Source organism: Dipodomys ordii, unplaced genomic scaffold (genome assembly GCF_000151885.1).
Source record: "Dipodomys ordii isolate 6190 unplaced genomic scaffold, Dord_2.0 Scaffold24, whole genome shotgun sequence".
Taxonomy (NCBI): domain Eukaryota; kingdom Metazoa; phylum Chordata; class Mammalia; order Rodentia; family Heteromyidae; genus Dipodomys; species Dipodomys ordii.
Genome location: NW_012267240.1, coordinates 256,178 through 278,547, shown reverse-complemented (window position 1 = coordinate 278,547; position 22,370 = coordinate 256,178). Strand labels below are relative to the sequence as shown.

General features: G+C 43.9%; 1 protein-coding gene across 1 annotated transcript in view; it reads right to left on the bottom strand.

Annotated features, from left to right (window-relative positions):
• Positions 1-64: 64 nt before the first annotated feature.
• Positions 65-22,370, bottom strand: part of B3galnt2 (beta-1,3-N-acetylgalactosaminyltransferase 2) — a 23,124-nt gene continuing 818 nt past the window's right edge. Inside the window, exons 2-17 of the mRNA XM_013014562.1 lie at positions 22,024-22,110; positions 21,581-21,634; positions 20,579-20,700; positions 17,648-17,711; positions 14,938-14,989; positions 14,736-14,883; positions 13,551-13,651; positions 13,067-13,260; positions 11,573-11,668; positions 7,370-7,480; positions 6,030-6,108; positions 4,325-4,508; positions 2,799-2,924; positions 2,153-2,312; positions 1,737-1,793; positions 65-1,105 (exon numbers count right to left, since the gene is read on the bottom strand). Of these exons, the coding sequence (XP_012870016.1) occupies positions 947-1,105; positions 1,737-1,793; positions 2,153-2,312; positions 2,799-2,924; positions 4,325-4,508; positions 6,030-6,108; positions 7,370-7,480; positions 11,573-11,668; positions 13,067-13,260; positions 13,551-13,651; positions 14,736-14,883; positions 14,938-14,989; positions 17,648-17,711; positions 20,579-20,700; positions 21,581-21,634; positions 22,024-22,110 (1,794 nt within the window). The 3' untranslated portion in view covers positions 65-946. The remainder of the gene's footprint in view (positions 1,106-1,736; positions 1,794-2,152; positions 2,313-2,798; positions 2,925-4,324; positions 4,509-6,029; positions 6,109-7,369; positions 7,481-11,572; positions 11,669-13,066; positions 13,261-13,550; positions 13,652-14,735; positions 14,884-14,937; positions 14,990-17,647; positions 17,712-20,578; positions 20,701-21,580; positions 21,635-22,023; positions 22,111-22,370) is intronic.

Sequence of the window (22,370 nt, the reverse complement as noted above, 5' to 3'; positions counted from 1 at the left end):
AAAAGCTTGCTAGTTGAATGAGTATAGACATCATAGGGTCCGTCATAAGACTAGTTTCAATGGAATTCCTATCTTCTCAGTTACTAATAAATCAAGCTGGTTAGTGGGGAGACAGGCTCTCCTCTGGGTGTATGCCTTCTATTTTTAGAGTACTTAAAAAGTTAGTCATACCTTGCCTCATAGTTATACCTCAACCTGAGCATATCCTCTGCAGAAGGTCACCTGACTAATCATTTTAAACCATTATTAGACAAGATAGGAGGGAAGCAAAAGGATTGACTCCAAGTGTCTGCCATTTAGAAATCTCCACGGCACTAAACCCTGAGAGATGTTTTATTCACATTCACAAAAAATTCAGTGTTCAATACAAGTGCTAACCATATGGTCTTCAGGATCTGGATTAAATGGCAAAAGGGAACTTGATTTAATCATATAAAAATGGACATATTTAAAAAAAGGTTGCCCACTCAGTCAGATCCTCCAAGTCTGACATCATTTCCAGGAACCTCAAACTTTGGTTTAAGTGACCACTGCTCATACAGCATTTTTTTATTTTTTAAGTCTGCACTTGCTCTCATTAAGCTATTTCTACAACCCAAATTGAGATTCAAACTGAGTTACTACTAAAAATTTCTGAACTAGGCCATGTTTTAACAAAGTAATCATGATGGATTTCTAATTAGAGACAGTGCATCAGGACTTAGAAATATTTCTCCTTTTATAAAAAATTTGGTATCTCTTAAATCTTTAAATATATAAGTAAAAACTGTTTTTATGCTACAGTATGAATTGACTTTAAGGAGATTTGTGCAAACATTAAGACACATCATACTGCTTACAGGTTAAAGTGCCAGCCAAGAACCATCTAGAAAGACTATTATTTTCCTATTGCCAAACATTGGGCTTTTCCTTCTGACTTCAAGGTGGCAATCCTCGTGCCCTGTCCTTAGCCGCTGCCCGCTGACTCGCTGGACCGGGCATCACACTGGCAGGGGTCACCGCAGCGCTCCTTCAGCTCCCACAGTGCCCTCAGCTCCCGTGGCGAGTACTGAGGGGAGGACAGCATGCCCGTCTCACATGTCTTCTCACACAGCCACAGGCTGTCCTAGGGAGAGACAGCATGTGCCTGGACAATGTGTGAGCCACAGCCACAGGCTGTCGGGGGAGACACAATGCGCCTGGACACCTGCAGTGCTCCACCCACAACATGGAGCCAACAGCGCACACTACAGCAGCTCACAGAGCCCAGCAATGCCCATTACTACTTTGTCAACTAAAGAAACACTGAAGTTTTCAGGGAAAAAAGAGACTAGCAAATGAAATTTTATGAGAACATGGGAATCACATTACTGAGCTTTCTATTTACTGTAGAAGTTGCTGGGATCCAGAAGGCAATCATATGAAACAAGTGCTTTACCTCCCCTACTGGGTTCATTTCCTTCTCTGGCTCAACAGTAAATGTGCCAGGGCGTAGGCCTCACCCCTGCCGGGCACCAGCAGCACAAGCCAGCCCATGCTGCCAGAATTTCTGACCAACCACAAAAACATTGTGGTTGGGGAACTCTCACTCCCTTTGGTTTACACTTAGAAAATTATCATGTGAGAGGTAAATAAGGTGGACTCTAATACCCACCAAAGCCAGGGTCCCTGAGGCAGAACCTGCCCTCTGCTCAGGGAAGTATTCGTCCTATAGAAGCCTCCCTCCCACTAGGAGGCAGCACCTGACGCTTTCTTACCTGGTGTCGTTTAGGTCCTATGGCTGCCATCCAAATGCCCATGCTTACATCTTCACCCTGTACATGAAACCCCACAGTGTAAATGCAGAATCCTAACATCATTTATAAACATAAAGGTCTACCACCCCCAAATGAACTATCTTTCTACTTGTGCTGTTATTCCAACATGAAGGGCCAAACTGGTCACTACTATATAAGTAAATGCTAGTGACTGCTGACAAAGATCCACACAGCCCCTCCCCTCACCAGCTTGTAGTTCAAAACCTATGGAACTAGGAAGAGCTGCTCTCTACCACAATCGGCAACAAAGCATTTCTCCATGGAATACACTTGTAAAAGACAGGCTGAAGACAGCAAACAGTTTCCAATCTGGCTTAGGAATAGATGGGCTGACATGTGAAGAAGCCCTCTATTACCTGGTAAGTCTTCAGCCTCCCTGAGTTGCCAGCCAGCCAGTCCACGATGTCCCTGGAGATCACATACCCTGAGCCGCATGCAAAGGCGGGGTAGGCGGGGCTGGGGTACTCCAGCTCCTGCCACTTCCCTGTCCGGTCCACTGCCCAGTTCAACCTGAAACTGAGATTTCAACAGTTCTTTGTGTTGGTTGTACATCCTGCCAGATTAGACTTCACTCCTGTTACCACTACAAAGGAATACATTTACAGGGCAGGGGAGAAGAGAAAAAAAGATTAAAGAGAAAGAATTTACCTGGTAGCATTTTATATAAAGGGTAAGTATGGTAAACCATCTTAGTTTCAAAACAAAGTAAGAAGCCCACTCTATTTTACTGTATACAGAAACCAAGACCCACAAAGGCACTAATCCTGCTTGGGGCTCTCGAAGCAGCCCAGCACTCAGACCTCAGGGCAGCTTCCAGGTACAATTTACTTTTAGGGTGTGAGGATCAAAGTTACAGCTTTCTGTTTCCTTCATTCCATCAGCCTGAGGCTTTTCATTGAAAACATTCCCTGAGAAAGAGAGGAGAGCAGGCCAGGACTCACACAGGGAATCTCATACCTTAACCACATTTGCTTAAAAAAGAAGACTATGTGTTTCACTTACTTTCCCCACCAAACATTTGGCCCCTCCAGATTCTTCTGGACAATTCTGTTAAACACGGCTTCTAAGTCTATGTAACAGTCGTCATCCGTCTTCAGCAGCAAAGCAAAGCTGGTAGTCTCCATGGTCCTGTTGGCAGGAGGATGCGTAGGTCAGTGCAGCCCTGCTGGTGACCAGCAGCGCATCATCACACTAATTCAGAGCCTCACAGGGCTACCCGCACGTGTGGCAGTGTCTCCTAACACCAAGAACAGGAGAGCTCGTTGACGGCTGTGGAGGGCCATTGACAAAGTAAGCATAAGACCAGCTAGCTTTAAAGGATAATGGAAAGAGTACTGAAAAGTAACACATCAAGGAGTGAATCACGCTTCACAAGCAGGCTGCCAAATTTATTTGACCTCAGAACCTTGGCTCTTGACAGCCATGCTCCTCCCCACCCCATCACAGCAGATGTCATCCCTTTCGCTCCCACCTTCAGTGCTGGCACACAGGCGCATTCATACCATCTTGAGAATGATAAACTCCTAGCTGCTTGCTGGTGGCTCACACCTGTAATCCTAGCTACTCAGGAGGCTGAGATCTGAGGATCAAAGTTCAAAGCCAGCCTGGGCAGGAAAGTCCAAGAGACTCATCTCCAATAAACCACCAGAAAACCAGAAGTGGCACTGTGGTTCAAGTGGTAGAGCACTCACCTTGAGCTGAAGAGTTCAGGGGACAGTGCCCAGGCCCAGAGTTCAAGCCCCACGACCAACAACAACAACAAAAAATCCCAGCTAGTTGGGGTGGAGACCAGGAGATCTACACACCAGTCCAGGCAAAAAACATCTACAAGACTCTCTCCCCTAAGGAAAGCTACACACACTGGTGTGTGTCTGGGTAGGAAGTAAGCCCCCACCCTACAAGCAACCACTGAAAAACATGGCATGGCTCCACAGTATGGTGCCCATTTACCAAGTGTGATGTAAGAAAGACTGCAAAGTCCAGAACTGCCTCTGAGCCAATTTTTTTTTTTTAAATTAAGAGTTATAGCGCAGCACAGTGGCTCAAGCCTATAATCCTAGCTACTTGGAAGGTGGAAGTTGAGAAGAACCACAGTTTATGGTCAGAGGCAAAAAAAAAGTTCACTGGACTTCATCCTGCCTAGGGTGGGTGGGGCCTGCCTGTCATCTCAAGCTACAGAGGAAGCACAAACAAGAGGACTGCAGTCTAGGTCGGCCCAGACATAAACTAAGCCCCTATTTAGGAATAGCCAGCCGCCCAAAGGGCTGACAAAGTAGCTAAGTGGTGGGCTGCCCAGCCAATGTGAGGCCCTGAGTTCAAACTCCAGTATTAGGAATGAGGGGAGGGACAGCTAGGAACATCTAGCCATGTTATCCATGTGTATATTTCACAGATCAAGGAATGGCAAGAGTCCCATTAAACCTATTCCTAATAACTTAAGGCATATACTGGAGCTAAGGTATGGCAGTCTAAGTTCTAACTTTTGAAAGGTCAAGGGTTTGATGATGATGAAGTGTTTCACAACCCACCATTGGTAGAAGTTCAGTAGTTTTGCAGGAACGTTTCGGTAAGTGTCAACAACATCCACAAAGACGATGTCGTCATAGATGCTACTCTCCTCCTGCAGTAAGGCATCTTCCTCGAGGAGGCGCCTCATGTGCTCCTTCAGTCTCTGAGGCCGAGAGTGAAGGCTGCGTAACAGCGCATCACCTTCTGAAAGGAAAGTGTAAACTGGAGAAGAACACCCTTTCGAGGGGGTGGGTATACCCTGGGGGAGTGCCAGATGAGAGGGCAGGGATGGTAAGGGGAAACAAAGAAGGCAACAATGCTTGATAAGAAAGATACTCATTACCTTGTTCATGTAATTGTAACCCCTCTGTACGGTATTTTCACAATAAAAAAACGTATTAAAAAACACCCTTGCCAACCTGAGACCCACTTAAAACCTAACTAAAACATAACCAAAACTTCTTTTCCCATAGAACACTAATAGCTGTACACTTTTTAAGAATTAGGAAGGGAAGCATCATGCCTCAAATTATTATACTTGTAGATAACAAGCTTAGTGGAATTATTCTACAAAGGCACAAGAATATTCATTGCAGCTTTGTTTATAATAGTGAAAAAAAGTTGGAACCACTGATAGAAAAGTACCCAATTTAGTATTTACAAAATAGAATACAGCAGTTAAAAAAATTAATCTAAGCCGGGTGCTGGTGGCTCACACCTGTAATCCTAGCAACTTGGGAGGCTGAGATCTGAGGATCACGGTTCAAAGCCAGCTCAGGCAGGAAAGTCCAAGAGACTCTTATCTCCAATAAACCACCAGAAAACCAGAAATGATGCTGTAGCTCAAAGTGGTAGAATGCTAGCCTTGAGCTGAAGGGCTCAGGAATAGTGCCAGAGTTCAATAGCCCAGAGTTCAAACCCCATAACTGACAAAAAAAAATTAATCTGGTTGGACTGTGATGGCTCATACAGATAACCTTAGGTACTCAGGAGGCCAAGATTTTAGGATTGAAAAAGCCCAGGCAGAAAAATATGTGAGACTCTTCAGTTAATTAGCAGAAACCTGGAAGTGGAGGATCATGTGGTAAAGTGCCAACTGTGATTGAAAAATCTGAGCTAAGATAAAGAGCACAAGGCCCTGAGTTCAAGCCCCATCAGGCTTTTTGTTTGCTTCTAGAGACAAAGGTCTTATATAATTCAGGTTGGCCTACAATTTATGTTCCTCCTGCATCAGTGTCCCAAGGGCTAGGATTACGGGCATATACTAATGCCCAGCCAAGCTATTTTTCTAGTTTTCAATTATTTATTATTATTTTGGCAGTACTGGGTTTTAACTCAGGGCTAGGTAAGTGCTCTAACAGTGGAGCCACATCTCCAGCCCCAATTTTTTTTTTTTTTTTTTTTTGGTCCTGGGGCTTAAACTCTGGATCTGGGCACTGTCCCTGAACTCTTGCTAGAGGCTAGCACTGTACCACTTTGAGCACATCACCACTTCCAGTTTTCTGGTAGTTAGTTGGAGAAAAAGAATCTCACAGACTTTCCTGCCCCCACTGGCTTTGAACCAGGATCCTTACAGCTCAGCCTCCTGAGTAGCTAGGATTACAGACATGAGTAACCAGCACACAGCCGAACTATTTTTTAGATGACAAAACAATCTTTTATGTGAAAGGATAAAGTCAGAGTAGGTATATGAGGTTCAGAATGCTTTTTGAGTAGCCAACTTACCCTGAATGGTATAGATAAAGCCACCTGCGACTCCCTCCACACCTTCTAGGAATTCGGGAGGCAGAGCACCCTCCGCAGCCTGAGAGGAAGTACAGTGTGTGTTAAACTTGGAAAGCTGACTCCAGAGAAGATTGCAGTAAGTACACCCAGGTCAAGAGACCAACACAGCCCTTCAGCAGACCTGTTACACAGATCAGCTCACTCAAACCTGCTGGGGTGCAGGACCCAGCTTAGTGAGGCTTATATTCTGTGCTTAGCACCAAAGTAGTACACACCAGTTCATCTCACATTCCAATCCATCATCTTCAGAAAATAGTAAACTCAAGGTAATTATTACCAGCCTGGTTGGGGTTTTTTTTTTTTTTTTTGTCAGTTTGGGACTTGAACTCACCCTGGGTACTGTCCCTGAGCCTCTTTGTGCTAAAGGCTAGTGCTCTACCACTTGAGCCACAGCATCACTTCCAGTTCTTTTGAGTGGTTAATTGGAGGTAAGGGAACTTTTCTGGCTGGGCTGCCTTCGAAGGTTGGCCCTCAGATCTCAGCTTCCTGAGGAGGTACGTTTACAGGCGTGAGCCACCAGCGCCTGCCACCACCTTGCATTTTTAAGAGATTCAAAATTGTCGATTCAAACAAGGTGTTGACACATTTAAAAGTTAAGTGGCAGGACTAGGAATGTAGCTTAGTGGTAGAATGCTTGCCTAGCATGCATGAGGCCCTGGGTTCAAACCCTTGGTACCACATAAATAAAAATGAAATTTATCATTTTTTAAAGTAACATATCAGTTAAAAAAAATTAGGTGGCCATGCATAGTAAAGGTAAAGTAAAAGTAAATCAATGGTCTGCCCTAAATAGTTCCAGTGGACCCTACTGATCACCCATTGGCCTGAATGCAGGGCCTGGCACTGTCCCTGAGCTTTCAGGCTCCAGGCCAGCACTCTACCACTTGAGCCAGAGCTCCTCTTTAGGCTTTTTTGGTGTTTAATTGGAGATTTTGCTGCAGGTGGGCTTTGAACCTCAATCCTCAGATCTCAGCCGCCTGAGTAGCTAGGATTACAGGCGTGAGCCATAAGTATTTTTATCAACTGACACTTTGCTCTCGAGGTAAGAAGCAAGTACTCTGAGTGCTGCTGAGCTAGTGCTTGTAAAGAATGCCAACCTGACCCTACTGCTGGTATTACAGGATCATGGACAACAGGTAAGGCTCCACCTCACCTCATGGCATCTCGTTAAAAGCAGAGGCACCATGGTCTGGTGATGCCTGGGGCAGGGTCACAGAGTTCTCAACACGTGGTGTTTCAGAGACAGAGAAGGCACATGTAATAAAAAGAGGGTGGCTCACCGTGAGAACTCGAAGGACGCCCCCTCCATCATTCACCATCACTTGGTGAAGGTTTCTTGATACAAGGCCATGGAGGTCTTGGCTCTCCCACACAATTGTACCTTCAAAACTCTTTTGAGGAAAGAAGAATAGTGGTTAGTTTCTTTACTCTTGCCATTTAGGCTTTAGTAAGCGTTTAGGTTAGGATTTAAGAGAAAATAGGTTTCACACACCACAGCTCGACGTCACTGCTACTATTCTTTGTGTGTGCATCCTTGCACACACAGAAGCGAACCACGAGAGTCCAGGGCAATCCATGGTATCTAGCCCTGGACAAGGTAGTCTCAGGACCCCTTTCTGGTGTAAACAGTGTAAATTAACTTCTTTTGTTCACCTTTCATTGTGCCTCGATGAATTGTCTCGTTCTCCAAAAGTCGTAAGTAGATCTTCCCTACGACCCAGCCATACCACTCCTGGACTTCTACCCTGAACCTCACAAGCCAGGAGACCAGAAAGACACCTGCACACCCATGTTCACTGCTGTACTATTCACAACAGCCAAGTCATGGAAACAGCCCAGATGTCCTACAATAGATGAGTGGATCAAGAAAACATAGTACCTACACACAATGGAATTTTACTGCTCCATTAGAAAGAATACTATGCCATTTGCAGGGAAAATGAATGGACCTAGAAAAATTATATTAAGTGAGGTAAGCCAAGCTCAGAGAGACAAATGACACATTGTCTCTTATATGCAGAAGCTAGATCTAAAATATACTGGGACATGATAAATCATATAGGACTCTAGGCATTCACTTGCAGTGACACCAAAGGAGGATACTTTTAGGAAAGGAACACAAAGGTGCAGCATCTATGTGTTTCTGACCACATAAAATAATATTTTTGAAGATGAACTCAGAAAAAAATGCATATCTATTAAGCATAAGGTCCTGAGTTCAAAGTCCTGCACAGCAGTAAACCCATAAGGAAAAATCAACGGTGTGGTAGAGGTTGGAAAATGAGCTATCACACACCAAACAATGCAAGATATTAATTCTTCTGTCTAAAACATTTTCATTTTGCCAGTCCTGGGACGTGCACTCAGGACCTGGGGTCTGTCCCTGAGCTCTTTTGCTCACTCTACCACTTGAGCTACAGTACTACTTCTGGTTTTGTGGTTATTAGAGATAAGAGTCTGTAAGACTTTCCTGTCCAGGCTGGCTTTGAACCATGATCCTTAGATCTCAATCTCCTGAGTAGCTAGGATTACAGGCTGAGCCAGCTGTCCAAAATTTCTACTTGCTCATCCAAATGAACAGAGTAGCTAAAATAAATACATTTGTACCTGTAAATATTAATAACTTCTTGTGGATTCACAATATGATTACATCTGAAGAAAATTTTCATAAAGTAAGTGTATGTCCATACCACCACCAATGTCTAGTGATTCGGCTGAAAGTCATCTGCTTTTTACTGAGATCAGTTTCAGGTTTCATCTGTACTATTAGGGGACTATGAAAACTAAATACTGTAAGAGAAATCTGACCATCTTCAGTTAGACCTGGGACTTGCGCCCACGATAGTCAAGCCATGCATACCATCCGCAACACCAGCAAGGAAGGAACACTCCACTTCACTAACCTCACTTTTATTCTGAAAACCTTCAAACCCACACAACAGTTGAAGTCAAACTCCAAAGCACCTTGCCAATGACCCACATCCTCCATATACACGTTCCCATTTTCCAGAGGTTTGAAAAGAGCAGACATCATGCAACTCCTATGAACAAGGACATTTTAAGAAAAACTAGTGCTTTTTTTTTTTTCTGTAAATTGGGCTTGAACTCAGGACCTGGACCCTGTTCCTTCCTGAGCTCTTTTTGCTCAAGGCTGGTGCTCTACCATTTCGAGCCAACATGCCACTTCCAGTTTTCTGGTAGTTAATTGTCACACACTTTCCTGCCCAGGCTAGCTTTGAACTGTAATTACACATGAGCCCCTAGCACCAGGTGATAATAATTTCTTATGGACCAATAAAATTTTTCTTCTAAGTCTGATCAAAATATGACTTGAGGACTCAAGGAGTAGCTTGGGTAACAGAGAGCCAACAGAGAAAGCAAGACTGGTAAGTGCACAAGGTCCTGAGAACCAGCAACAAATAAACTTGTGGTTAAACTGTAACATTAAAAGTTTATTTTCTTCTCTTAGCCTCACTCCACATGACTCCTTCCTCATAAGGCTTCTCGCTCTCAGGCAGCTAATCATTCCTGCCCTGTGTCCTTCAGGATAGTGGGTTTCATTCCTGTCTTCTGCCCACCCCATGCCTGCAGGGCCTCACAGCTGTAAGAACAGGGTGTATCAGACACTGCTCAACACACTCACTTGTCTACACGACCCTGGAGAGGAAACACTGCTCTCACTGAACAAGACCCCAAAGCTAGCCAGGCATGGCAGCACTTACTGAATGCTTGCCATGTGGAGCAAGTTCTAAGCGTGTCCACTTGTGTGAAATAGCTCAGCCCTCAACAGCAGCCAGTGCAGTCCTCCATGCCACAGAGGACACACACAGCAAAGGAAGCGCCTCGAGCAAAGTCACAGTCCTTTGTGGAAGAGAAGGACTCAAACTCACCATTGCACACCCTCTTCTCCCCACCTTAACTCTGCAGGTCAGCCAGCCCAAGGCTTTTGTGAAAACAAACCCATAATGCCTTCCAAGAAGGAATCACACACTTCAGAAATATGTTTTATCTTTGGTACAACAATTCATCCAAAGAGCATAACCAGTTACCACACAAAACAAGAATATAGTGATATTCATTAGAATTTCTTGTAACACTGATGGTTAGAAATACACTGACATCAAACTATAGTTAGGCAAATCACAGTATTTCCATGCAGTAATTCTAAACAGCCATTACAAAATAATGAAGTATATTTTACAGAAGTGTTCATGCTATGTTAAAGAGATTGTATAAGAGGATGAATGGTGGAATCTTAGCAACAGTATATACATAAAAGCCAAAATGTAAAATGTGATCATCTCTGAGTTATGGTATTTTAGTAATACTGTTTTCCTTTAGCTTCTTCCAGTGTGTTCTATTTGCTCTAAGATTTTGTTGGATGTTCTGGTTATTCAGCGGGAGACACTGTGCATTCTATGCATGCATTCTATAGCTGAGCTACTCCTCTGGCCCCTTTTAGGTGTTTTTAAATGGAGTTCATATACAAGTGAGAGATCCCGTTGACATGAACAGAATCAGCCTATGTAGTTTCCTCTTAATTCCAAAGGCCTTCAGGTTATTATAACAGGTAAACTATGTTGCTGCAAAGGGGAACAGTGCCCCAGGAGACCAGAGGTCTAGCTTGCACATCTTCCCAGCTGGTCTAAAGTGAACCCCAGGTTTACTGTAGCTGAGCTCAGGGAGGTATTCCACTAGCCTAGAGACCGCAAAGGTAGGGGCTTCTGGCACTCTCCACCACCACAGGGCAGACCACACTTAACTCCAGGATGCCAGAGCACCTGGCAGATGAGGTGGTCTCCAGCACAAACCAAAGAGTAGACCTAGAGGATTCTATGAAAAAAGGCATCATCTACATTGCCTACTCTTTACCGTATAGGGAAGTTTTCCTTGAAATTGTGACCTGTGTCTGCCATTACCTTGGGTGTAATGAGTTTTTAAAAAAATTATTTAGATACAAGTATTTGATTTACCTAAATGATCTGTGTCTGGTTTGTTTGAGTCAGTATTCAGTACTACCCTTTAACACTAAAATAGTTACACAGTTCTCCATTCCACTAAATAAACCAGGGTAGCAGGCAATGCTTTCAAAACCTGGTTTTAGCCAGGTGCTAATGGCCCACATCTGTAATCCTAGATACTCGGGAGGCTAAGATCTGAGGATCATGGTTCAAAACCAGCTTGGTCCAAGAGACTCTTATCTCCAGTTCACCACCATAAAACCAGAAGTGGAAGAGTAGTTCGAAGTGAAAGAGCACAGGAATAGCGCCCAGACCCTGAGTTCAAGTCCCACAACAGACAAAATAAAACCTGGTTTAAAATCTCAGAGGCATCAGCAAGTTCTCTCAGGCATGCACATTTGATCCCGTCCTCTACCATCTGGAGCTGCCTAGGCACAGTAAGGCACCAAGCACCCAGCTCTAAAAGCACATCCACCCCTGCAAAGGACCATAGCAAGCCTCGCTGCACCCACGCTTACTTACCTCTGGTAAGATGAACTGCTCCACAGGTTTATACCACAGCTTGTTCACCTGAACTCCACAGCTCGGAGGACTAAAGCGAGCAACAAAGAGCGCCTCCTGAACAAGGAGACAGCCCACATTATACAGGGGGGCATACAACTGAGTCAGGAAAACCCAGAATGGACTCCACTAACACTGCTCTACTGTGGTTTCTGTAACTTTCAGGATCTCTAATGCAATCATGGTTTTTAAATTATTAAAACTTCCATAAAGTTCTCAAATACTGAACATAAATCACATAATGTGAAAATCTAAAAAAGAAAACCTAGACATGGCAAGTGCTAAGGGAAGTGAGAGCATTAAATTAAATTAATACAATGTAGGGTCGATACCTCCAAAGGAGTAGAAATAAACCAAAAGATCACAGATCTCTACACCAAAGCACTCATGACAAGAACTCTCAGGAGAAAATACATAAGAAACAAAGCAGGAGCAGAAACACTCATAACAAGAACTCTCAGGAGAAAATACATAAGAAACAAAGCAGGGAATAATAACCATTGGAGCCCATGTATCCAATCCAGCCTTTTGCTGGTTAACTAACAATGGAGTCTCACCGACTTTTTCTGCTCAGGCTAGCTTCAAACCAAATAGTCCAGGTCTTAGCCTCATGATTAGCTAATATTACAGGCATGAACCTCTGGTGCAGGGTAATCTAAATTGTTCTAGAATTGTATTCCCCCACCCCCTTTTTATAGAGAAGAGCTGAAACAGCTGCTGGCCTTACATAACAGCTTTTTAGAGCTAGAAAAGACCAATCACCTTAATAGTCCCAAAGCATTAACCATTACCAACCTCTGTTTTATTTGGGATGGGGCCTTGATATATAGCCTAGCTGGCCTTGAACTCACTACCTCCTGCCTCAGGTTTCCCAAGCAGCTGTGATCACAGGTTTGTGCTACCGCACCTGGCTCCATAACCAACTTTTGAAATTTCTGAGGCTTAAGGAAATTTTACGTTGGAAATTTCTAACCTAGTCTAACTTTCCTCTTTGATTTATGTATGTATATGTGTGTGTGTGTGTGTGTGTCTGTGTGTGTGTGTGTGTGTCTGTGTATATATTCATAGGAGTTTTTCCCCAATCAGTCATTAGAATAAATTTTTCTCCATTACATTCCATCAATAAGGGAAGAAAGAGTCTACCAACCGGAGACAATTCTATAATCTTCCACTTGGTTATACATCACAAGATAAAGTTATGGCAGACTGGGAAGGTGGCTTAGTGGTAAAGTGCTTGATTAGCATGCATGAAGCCCTGGGTTCAATTCCTCAGTACCACATACACAGAAAAAGCCAGAAGTGGTGCTGTGGCTCAAGTGGTAGAGTGCTAGCCTTGAGCAAAGGAAGTTCAGGGACAGTGCCCAGGCCTTGACTTCAAGCCCCAGGACTGGAAGAGAAAAAAAAAAGATTATGTTTCTTAAAAGGGAAATAAACCATGCACAAATGAGTGCCTACCTCCTGCTCTGCCTGATAGAGCTTGACTGTGACGTTCCTCTGAAAGCCCACATCGCTTGCATCATAGAACACGCCAAGACTGGTGATCACAATGGGGTAGAGAACGCGGAAGCTCACGCTGACAACTCGGTCCTCAGACAGCCCCGATGAGGCATCTTCAGAAAGGCCAAATGCCTCAATTTCCTGATTCAAAACTTAAGGGTGTTTTAAGAATGGGTTTCACTATGGAACAAATACTATCTTGTACTTTTCACTAATGTAGGCTAGTAAAGTGAACACAAGGCATAAACCATAAGTGGCGCAACCCAATCTTTTAATCCTAAAGAACAAAAACTAATTCTTTTTGCTTTTGCAGAAGCTTGGGCGATGATTTTTTTGTTTTTGACAAGGAGTCTGGCAGTGCAGCCCAAACGTTTTCTAACAGGCTTGGTACTACAAAACTTAAGTTTTACGGGGTGGCAGTCTTCAGAAGAGGACGGCCTACCTGGGTGTGTGATGTTGAGCAGTCGGCAGGAGTAGGGGTCCTCCCTGTCTTCCACAGGCACCTCACAGCCACGAGCACCAATTATGAACTTCACAAGCACACTGAGAGAGGGCTGGTATTAGCACCTGTTACTGATCTGCACCTGTGCTCACTTCAGAGCTTTATCCTGAGACCCAAAGACCCATGAGCATAAGTTTCTGCCTGTGTTCTTCCAGTCTGTGTTCTTCCAAGGAGGAGAAACACGGCCCCCAAACTGACTAGTGTGTGCCACTCATACAATTCTGCATTAAAACAAGTACAGATGCACAGGTGGCTCCTACCAAATGCTCAGGCCATCTAGAAGCAGACCAGAGTCAAGTCAACTCTCAAACTTTACTTGCAGCATTGAGAAGGTATGCTGGTAGATGGGGGAAAGCAATGGCAGCCAGTACAGCACCAGGGTTTCTGGTCTGGGCGGCTGGGCTTGCTCATTTTCTGAGACTGGAATGCGTTCAGGGATGCCAGTTCTGGCAGCACTGGTGGTTCTGAGGCCTTCACTTGCTGAGGAACAGCTCTGTTACCAACACAATCATGCACTGAGGAAGCCTGTGTGAAACAGGGATGAAAGGTGGGGGGAGCAAAACAGGACATCTATATACACTTGTCACTTTCAGTGACAAGAAATTCACAACTTTGACCCACCACTGCTACTCCCCTATAAAGCGCTGCTTAAACATCCTGGGCGGCTGCTGTGCCCATCACACCAACATTGGAGGTAACAGCAAGTCCTGCTCCCCAGCTTCTCCCTCGCCAGCCCCACTCCAGCCTCAGAGGCTGATCGCCACTCTGAGCACACACACAGGGCTCCTGAGCAACAGCAGAGACGCCCAGCAATTCTAGAGGGGCCAGGAAAGACTGGCCAGGTACACCATGGTAGCTCACACAACCCAAATGCCACAAACCAAAACAGTGAACCTCATCTCTAGAAAGCTGGTGAAAAGTATTCTGGATTGGAAACTTTCTACTATGGTATGTCAAAGCAAAAACAAACCATTTCATCACTATGTGTCTAAAATACAGCAAAAGGACACAGCATTTTCTCCCAGGAGCAGCAATCACATATATCTAAATTAACATCTGGTCTTCAAAATAAGAATTGTTTCTGAACTCTCAATGCAGGCAAGAGAAATAATTCAGAAAACTTACCGTTGACTCAACACTGGATGTTGTATCAAATGCTTCAACCAGGTGTTTCTTATCACATTTCGAAGTTCGTGGTTATGGCGAGCTGACAACACACCAACTATCACCTCATAGTGACTGGATTTCCACTGAGGAACTAAGGCCAACTGATCTACAAATAAGAAACAGTAAAAGTCATGTCTCAATATGTAACAACATGTATTACAAATATGTCTACGTTTGTAGAAAATGCAGATGAAATACAGGTCAAAGATATACTTTAAAAACAAAAACAACAAAAACCTTTCCTACTTATGTCTGTAATCCTAGCTACACAGGAGGCTGAGATCTGAGGATCAGAGTTCAAAGCCGGCCCAGTCAGGAAAGTTTGTGAGACTCATCTCCAATTAACCACCAAAAAGCCAGAAATGAAGCTGTGGCACATGTGGCACGGCACTAGACTTGAGCATAAAAGTTCAAGGACAATGTCCAGGCCCTGAGTTAAAGCCCCATGTGTGGCACAACATAATAATTAAGAAAATAGGGCTGGGAAGGTGGCTCAGTGGTAGAGCACTTGCCTTGCATGCTCGAGGCCCTGGGTTCGATTCCTCAGCACCACATAAGCAAAAAAGAAAAACCGGAAGTGGTACTGTGGCTCAGGTGGTAGAGTGCTAGCCTTGAGCTGAAGAGCTTAAGGACAGCGCCCAGGCCCAGAATTCAGGCCCCACGACTGGACCAAAAAAAAAAAAAATTAAGAAAATAAAATGTTTTATCTGGGCCAAAACTATTGGCTCATGCTCATACTAGTTAACTCAAAAGGCTGAGATGTAAGAATCTTTGTTCAGAGCCAGCCTGAGTAGAAAAATCTAAGAGTCTTATAACCACCAAAAAGCTGGAAGTGGGACATGGCTCAAGTGGTGAAATGCCAGCCTCGAGTAAAAAGCTGATAGTAAACCAGCTAAGAGAACCTGAGAAAACCAGCTAAGAAAATCCCTGATACTACCAAAAACGAAAACAAAAACCTCAGACAACAAAAATAAAGACACCAAAACAAAACATGTTTTAAACCAGGCATGGTGGTTCATACTTGTAATGCTAGTTACTTGGAAAGTGGAGACCAGGAAAACCAAGATTCAAAGATGGTCTGGACAAAAAAAGCTAGTGAGACCCCATCACAATGAAATAAAAGCTGAGCACAGTCTGTTATGCCTGCCATCCCAAGGATAAAATAGCATAAACAGCCCAGGGCATCGAGGCAAGAAAGGTAAGACCCAACTGAAAAATAACTACAGGAAAAAAAAAAAAGTGCTTTGCAAAGCCAAACCATCAATCTAGTAAACAAATTGGAGAGATGAATCTGAAGGGCTTCCACTGCTGAAATCAGTGAGTCCTTATTTTTGTCAGACAATAAGACTTTTATTTCATACTAAATATTCTGGAGAATGAAAAGGAAGCAACATTTTTAGTTTTTAAAAAAATCACTGAGCATGCCATGGAAATAGCTCTTTTTTTTTTAAACTGTTGGAATATCTAATGGGCAGGATTATATTTTCATGCCTAAAACTTGCCCTTGGAAAGGAGAAAAGGAAGGTATCCTTTCCTCACTTTTCAGCACTAGTTTTAAAGTCAAGCTTTACATTTACATGTGGCTCTGATGAGAGGCGTCTCCGTCTCATCTTTCTCTAATGGTGGGAAATGATTCAAAATGTTTTCAAGAATTATTATTTTTGGGGGCGGGGGGTCCGGTTGTGGGGCCTGAACTCTGGTCCTGGGCACTGTCTCTCAGCTCTTCAACTCAAGGCTAGCGCTCTACCACGTGAGCCACAGCGCCACTTCCGGCTTTTTTTCTTTTTGCTTATGTGGCGCTGGGGAATTGAACCCAGGGCCTCATGCATGAAAGGCAAGCATTCTACCACTGAGCCACCTTCCCTGCCCCATTTTCAAGAATTATTGAGGCATCCTTACTATATTAAGTGTAACGTTCTTAGATGTAATAGGATATAGATATTTAGTCTAAAATATAACAAGAACATGTTGATAACTTTCAAAAGCACAATTAAAACAAAAACCAGGGGGCAGATCCTATCAGGACCACTTTAAAGAAATTACAGTAAAACAATTATAGCATAGCAGGAATTTTTGTATGAAAACTTTACCTTCCATAATAACATACACAAACAACAGATAACAGACATGTTTGCAGCTATAAACTCATTGTGGGTTAGTGGAGTTTAGATTCTGATCTTTGGGAATCAGTGATAAGCAGATTAGTGAAGATGCTGGTTCATACATTAATTTTCCTAATTCATGGCCCAGAAACACGTTTTCTCAGATTTATGACAATACAATTAAAGCTGTGCCTACTGCCAACACTAGGTGTAAATGCGGCTCAGTTGGAATAGCTTTGAAATGCTTTTGTAAAACAGACAACTATAGGTCCCTTCTACAGGAAAACTTCAACAACTGTCCAGTCACAGGAGGGTGCCCCAGTTCTGGTTCAGCTCTCATGGATGGCTCACATGCTGAACTACCTCAGAAGGGGGTCACTTAAATAAATCCTCTGTGCCTCAGTTTCTTAAACAGAAAACTGATAGAAAAAGGCTTTAGATGCTCTATTTCATCTATTTCAGAATGTTTTCTCAGAAGACCAGAAACTGTGAAAGGGCAAAAACCACATTTAATCCACATGCCTCATTTACCTCATTTACCTTGTGTTGATACACAAGGCTGCCACACAAAACCATTTTCAAGAATGTTCCCCTGAGCGCTGAATAGTTAGTTAGCAACTTACTTCTGATGTTAGTCAAAGAAAATTTTTTAGAACAGAGTACATGGAACCTAATTTAACCTTTTCTTGATGACTCAAATCTCCAGAGAAATTCCCCAATCTACCCTTTTCTCAGCATGAATTCCAGCTGCTGCTTTACTTCAAATACCTGACAGTACAAGAACACTTCAACTGTTTCTAACTCTTCCACGCTACTGCTGAACACGATTTTTCTAAAAATTGATAAATTACATAAAGACAGTCACACACACATGAAAATCCTGAGGCTTATGCTTATACACTGGGGGTTGATCTCAGGGCCACACATTTGCCAGGCAGATACTGGATGTCCTGCTTTTTTATCTTGTTTGACTCCCCTGCTCCTCACCCTGTGTAAGCCGTTACTGCTCATCTGCTTTACTTGCAGCTGCTCCTCTTTCCAGCAAGGATAACATGGCAGATTTTGGCCTTACAGAGTACTTCTACTTCCAGATGTTCTGAAATCATACTTGGAAAAGCAGGTTTCTCCTACCAGGTATCCTCAACATAAGCCAGTCCGACCAATCACCCAGAATGTCTTACACAATATAAAGTCCCATGTGGATGCTTATAAGACTACTGCTCAAAAAAAAAAAAAAAAAAAGACTACTGCTCAAGTTTCCAGCTCCTCTTACCAGCTAAGATCTCTGCTGTATGATCCAAACACAGGGTACTTTGATTGTGGGTCTAGAAACAGAGAAAGGAAGCAAACAAAACAAACCTAAAGAACAAACACCAGACAAAAGGATTCAAATGTAACTCACAAAAGGTAGTCAACAACTTATGAAAATATCTTTTTCACTAGAAATCAAGCTTGAACATGCCAGTTTTAACCTACATTTAAACTGGCAAATGTCTTAAGTGTTAGGAACCAAATGTCAGTTACCTTAGGGAAACACTGCCAGTGATTCTGAGGGAAGGGAACCCTCCCCTTCCCTGCTGCTACAAGTGAATTTGTGCAGTCCTCCATAGGGCACACTGGTCATATAATATACATCAAACACCTTAGCATGGTAGAAGTTAAGTCCAGCAATTCTATGTCAAAGAATTTGCTCCAAAGCAGTAATCACTGATACACTCTGAGAGCTCAGTTCAACACACTGAAAAACCATATGCTTTAGAAATGTACAGAGAAATGACTGGTTTTAGCTAGTCCCTTAAATGAAGGTGTGTCTGTGATAGTGTTCGGCAAAAATGAAAATTATATTGTCAACATATCCTTAAGTATTATTCTACATTGTATTAAGGTAAGCAGGTTATAAGGACATCCTGCAGGGATCTATAACTCAGGAGAACAAAAAGGAGCTTCCTCTGGAATGCTAGTACTTTCTTAAACTTTTAGTGCTGCCAGCTGTGGGTGTTCAGCTTGTGAAAATACAAAGTGCAAAAACGAGCTTTACAATGTCGGTGCGGGGGGGGGGCAGGGGAAGGGGGGGGGGGGGAGGGGGGAAGGAGAAGGATTGGGATGGGGGGGAGGGGGGAGGCTGGGAAGGGATGGGAAGGGTAAACAAAGGAGGAGGCTGCAATGCTTGGTAAGAAATGTACGCATTATCCTGCCCATGCAATTGTAACCCCTCTGTACAGTTTGTTCACAAATAAAATAAAATAAAATTAAAAAAAAAAAAGTGCATAGGTACATGTGTGAAAAGAATGTGAATGATACTTCAGTAACATTTTCAAAAGGTTAAAGCATTTTTCTAAAACATTCTATATATGCACTTAAGAAAACAGTCTGAAAGCACAGTGAATTATTCTTTTTAAAAAATTCAAATTTTCTACACAGATCTTGTTTCACCTCTCAAAGAAAAAAAATTTAGATCCTGGTGTCATTAAAGCACTAAGGTAGATGATTTTGGGGAAAGCTCACTCACACTCTTCCTGTTTCCAAGCATCTCCTTATTTGAGCTGGACAGCATAGGCACAGCTGCTAGTAAGAACTTCAGTGTCAGGAATAACTCAACCCCATGCAAACATCCTGAGAGGAACAACTATGTCCTTCAATGAGACACAGATGCTAAAGTCTATGGGAACTGGGTGTCAGTGGCTCATGCCTGTAATTAACTACTCAGGAGGATGAGATCTGAGGATCATGGTTCAAAGCCAGCCCAGGCAGCAAGGCCTGTGCGACTCACTCATCACTAACCACTAAAAAGCTGGAAGTGGAGCTATGGCTCAGCTGGTAGCAAAAATGCTTAGGTACAGTTAAAGCACCAGGACTGACACCAAAAAGAAAAAAAGCCTAAGGGATGTTGACTTCAAAGCTGATCATTAAAATAAGCCCAAGAAGTCTTCAAACTTCACTCCCACGTGCTCTTGGATGGCCTCAATCACAAACAGCAGAGACTCTGAGGTAAACACAGAAGCCTGCCATGGATCCACTGATGAAGACAGTACACAATCACAGTGATACTGCCAACTACCACACTGGCACAGGCATCAGCGGCTGCCACACCATTACTTCTCTCTACAATTTCTAGAGGATTTTGTATGAACCAGGCACTGTTCTGGGTTTTTTATTATCCATATCTTCACAATAACCATACAAAAAGATAATCTTGTAAACTGGGAAAATAAAGTACAAGACACCAGCATACAGAATCTAGGGGTCATCTTGGAAGAATCAGTATCAGGAAAAATTGCAATGCAAGCTCTGTTTGTCTGTGTATCACTAAGTGCTCCAAGAACTGCTGAGTGGAAATGGTTCTACTTGTAAACTTTGGCTTCCTTTTCAAACACTCTACACAGAAAAGCCTTTTTTGCATACATCACTTTTCTGTATTGTTAACTAACTCCTTCCTGGTGGGCCAGGCACTGGTGGCTCATGCCTGTAAATCCTAGCTTCTCAGGAGGCTAAGATCTGAGGATCCTGGTTCAAAGCCAGCCCAGGCAGGAAAGTCCATGAGACACTTATCTCCAATGAACCACTGGAAAACCGTAAGTGGTGCTGTGGCTCAAGTGGTAGAGTGCTCACATTAAGCTGAAGAGCTGAGGGACAATGCCCAGACCCAGAATTCAAGCCCAACAACCAACAAAATAACAACTACTCCTGGTAAGGCATTACCCCAAACCAGTACACTGTGCTCTATCTACAAGGGCTGTTACTCCATTCTCTACTCGTGTCCCCAAGATGGTCTGGATCTCACAAGCTTTCTCCTTACTGGCTGCTTTCCCCACTGGTTTCAGCTGTTTAAGGCATGCCCCTAAATTGGTAAGGTTACTAATCCTGGTACTAACATGACTCAGTCATTCCTCTGATCCCTGCTTAAAGGAGAAACCTACCACTCTCTTTGACAAGTGGCTTTATATTTCTTTGCCATATGCCAACCACCATCTTCTTTTCTAAATGGTAAATGCATGTGCATCCACTTTATCTTATTACTACTTTAATCCACATATGCAAGAGGAACAGAACCAGAGAAAGCTCACAGATGTTTGCTGAATCCACTGCCAGTCTGTAGATCTCTTTAATATTCAGGGAAGGTAAACCTCTCTCAAAAAACAGCCTTGATTTAGAGGGACTGAAAAGGGACAGAGGGAGGCAGAGTAAAGGTGAATCTTAGAAATATTAATTCAAGGGCTGGGAAGGTGGCTCAGTGGTAGAGCGCTTGCTTGCCTTGCATGCATGAGGCCCTGGGTTCGATTCCTCAGCACCACATAAGCAAAAAGATAAAAGCCGGAAGTGGCGCTGTGGCTCAAGTGGTAGAGCTCTAGCCTTGAGCTGAAGAGCTGAGGGACAGCGCACAGGCCCAGAGTTCAGGCCCCACAACCGGAACCCCCCCCCCAAAAAAGTTAATTCAAGCAAGGAAGTTTGCAGAATCTGGATTTTTCTCTCTCCAGCTTAGACACAGAGGATCAAAGTGTAAGTGTCCAAATGCTTTGAACATGACGACAGCCCTCTGGAAATTTCTGCAATCAAAATGCTTGTTTTTAGTTGTAAAAAGTGCCAACAAGAGGGGAAGGGATGTTCGGAGTGTTTTATTTGATTTAAGCAACCTATTATCTGAACAGCTACTCAGTATTCAAGATCAAAGTGAACTTCCAAAACTAACATTGATCTTCTCACCCATATACCCTTCTGCAATCTTCTCGTCTCCTTTGATCTAGCCAGGTCCATATACTAAAAGGGAACAGGGAAAAAAGGGGGAAAAAACTGTCTTAACGTGTAAAACTGCCTAGCAGCCTAAGTTCAACTTAGGCTGGAGGCCGCACTTTTTTGTTTTGTCCTCTGCCCCAAGACCTTTCGTACTGAGGTCATAACTCTTCCTGAAGTTTGCTCTGCAAGTAGATTCCAGCAGGATTACTCACACACAAAGAACAAGCGCCGTCAAGCACGACGCTGGCGGACGGGACCAAGCACGTTCTATGTGTACACACCGTTTTCTCATCGAGTTTGTAAAATCCGGAGAATGCCCACCGACAGGCAAAAGGCCACGGTCTGAGCACGGTCCTTGGTCTCGTGTGCGCACCGTTTTCTCATCGAGTTTATAAAATCCGGAGAATGCCCACCGACAGGCGAAAGGCCACGGTCTGAGCACGGTCCTTGGTCTGCCCGGTCACCGCGACCCCGACGTGTTCACAAAACCAAGTCCAAGCCTAGTTTTGGAAACGTAGGGGAGCCAAGCGGGGTTACCCCATGCTGAGGTTCCCTGGTCCCCGGGCCGGCCCCGCTGGGGACCGGACGGCCGGCGGTTCCCGGCCAGCGGAGGCTCCGGGACGGCAGGCCGGGCGGCGAGGGCCGCGCCGCGGGAAGGCACAACAAAGGCCAGGAACCACGCGGCCAAGTGTCCGCGCGGAGCGACCCGGGGTTCCGGTTCGGCGAGCGGCTACCCGACGCCCTCCCCCCACCCGGGGAC